The following is a 1,871-nucleotide window of genomic DNA, read 5'->3' as shown; positions in this document are numbered from 1 at the left end:
ACAAATGCAGTGCAAACTCACATCTTAACCAAATGCAGCATAAATGAATGTAATGCACCTTTACACAGTTAAAAGATCATTCTGTAGTGTAAACAAATGCAGTACATCTTTACCCAGTTAAAATAATATTCCACAACACTATGCTGATTGCTTTAGCCAAAACATGTGTGGTAAGAGAAAAAGGTCACTCTTGAGAAGCTGAGTCATTGTGAGTTTGTCAACTGTTCCTTCCCTTCTGTTCTAGGATGGCATGTTGGATATAAAGTTCTTTCTTCAAGATGGGTATGAGAGGAAAGAAGGGCATTCACAACCTACACCTATAAACGTGAGCAAGAGAAGAATCTTTGCATCTATGACCCAGTAAGATTCCTGAGGTCTTTGGAAATGTACCTTAGTGTAGCTTATCAATAGAGACAGCCACCTTGGTTTCACAGAGGTTTGTCCCAGTTACCAAGTACAATGTTGGTTCAAATGCACTGGTCAGTTACATACAATAAAGACACAGTCATTTATGAAATAGTGATTGATCCACTCCAGGTTCACCTAGATCCTTGTTCAGCAGTCCACCTTACTATGCCCTATCACCTTGAGAAACGCCCTCTTGATGTCCTTGTTTCTCAGACTGTAGACCATTGGGTTAAGCAAGGCTGTGAAGGCATTGTAAAAGAGTGAAACCTGCTTGTCTCGCTCAGGGGAATAGCTGGAGTTGGGCCTCATGTAGATGTAAGTGCCTGGACCATAGAAGAATGAGACCACAGTCAGGTGGGAGGCACAAGTAGAGAAAGCCTTGCAGCGGGCTTGGGTGGACTTGATCTTGAGAATTGCCATGGCGATATAAACATAGGAGGCCACAATGAGGGAAATTGGAGCAAGACCCATTAGAACAATCAAGATCTGGTCCACCATCTCAATGATGTGAGTATCCATGCAAGCCAGGTTACGCACTGCAGGGCCTTCACAGAAGTAATGGTTGACTTTGTTGGGCCCACAATATGGCAGACTCATGGTGAAGAAAGTATGTAACAAAGCAGAGAGGAAACCACAGACACAAGACACAACTGCCAACCATATGCACACGCCCAAGTTGAGGATTACAGTATAACGTAGTGGGTAGCAAATGGCCACATATCTGTCATAAGCCATGGCAACAAACAAGCTGCATTCAGTAGTAGCCAGGGAACCAAACACAAACATCTGTATCCAGCAGCGAACAAAGGAGATGGTCTGAGATTTAGCAAGAAGATGCACCAACATCTGGGGCATGGTGGTAGTGACATAGCCCATATCCAACATTGCGAGTATACAGAGGAAGAAGTACATGGGAGTGTGCAGATGTGTGTCCACGCAGATCAGCATGATGATGAGTCCATTGCCCATGACTGAGCTCAGGTAGATGAGAAGGAACACAATGAAGAGGATGTTGTTGGTCGTGGGGTCACTGGAGAAGCCAAGCAAGATAAACTCAGAAACCCAGCTTTGGTTCTGTCCTGGAATCATCCACATGATGGAGCCTGTAAGAGAATCACATTCATCTATGTGTCACCTGACACAGGCCAGCTATAGAGGCAGAAAGGTGAGATCTCATGTGAGCCTCATGCTTGTGAGATGGCTAAAAGGTTAAGAGCACTGACTGATGTTCCAGGGAACCAGACAGTTCAGAGCTCTTTGTGACTCCAATTCCAGAGGACCTGACTCCCTCATCTCTCCTCCACAGACAACACACACACATGGTGCACAGACATGCACGTAGGCAAAAGTCTATCTATAGAAAATAAAATAATAATATTCTTTAATAAAAAAAACTGTGTTGTGGATTCTGAGCACACTGTACAATTCCTGTCCACTATTCTCAAGTTACTGAGTCTCCCAAT

At 43.9% G+C, this 1,871-nt stretch overlaps 1 protein-coding gene across 1 annotated transcript; it reads right to left on the bottom strand.

Moving 5' to 3' along the window:
* Positions 1 to 555: 555 nt before the first annotated feature.
* On the bottom strand, positions 556 to 1,546 carry LOC101981914 (olfactory receptor 2D3-like). Its single transcript, XM_005353428.2, has one exon. The coding sequence runs from the start codon at positions 1,501 to 1,503 to the stop codon at positions 556 to 558; it is 948 nt and encodes a 315-aa protein (XP_005353485.1). The 5' UTR covers positions 1,504 to 1,546.
* Positions 1,547 to 1,871: the final 325 nt, after the last annotated feature.

Source organism: Microtus ochrogaster, chromosome 10 (assembly GCF_000317375.1).
Source record: "Microtus ochrogaster isolate Prairie Vole_2 chromosome 10, MicOch1.0, whole genome shotgun sequence".
Classification (NCBI taxonomy): domain Eukaryota; kingdom Metazoa; phylum Chordata; class Mammalia; order Rodentia; family Cricetidae; genus Microtus; species Microtus ochrogaster.
Note: the sequence above shows the minus strand (reverse complement) of the source record. Positions and strands in the feature narration are given on the sequence as shown.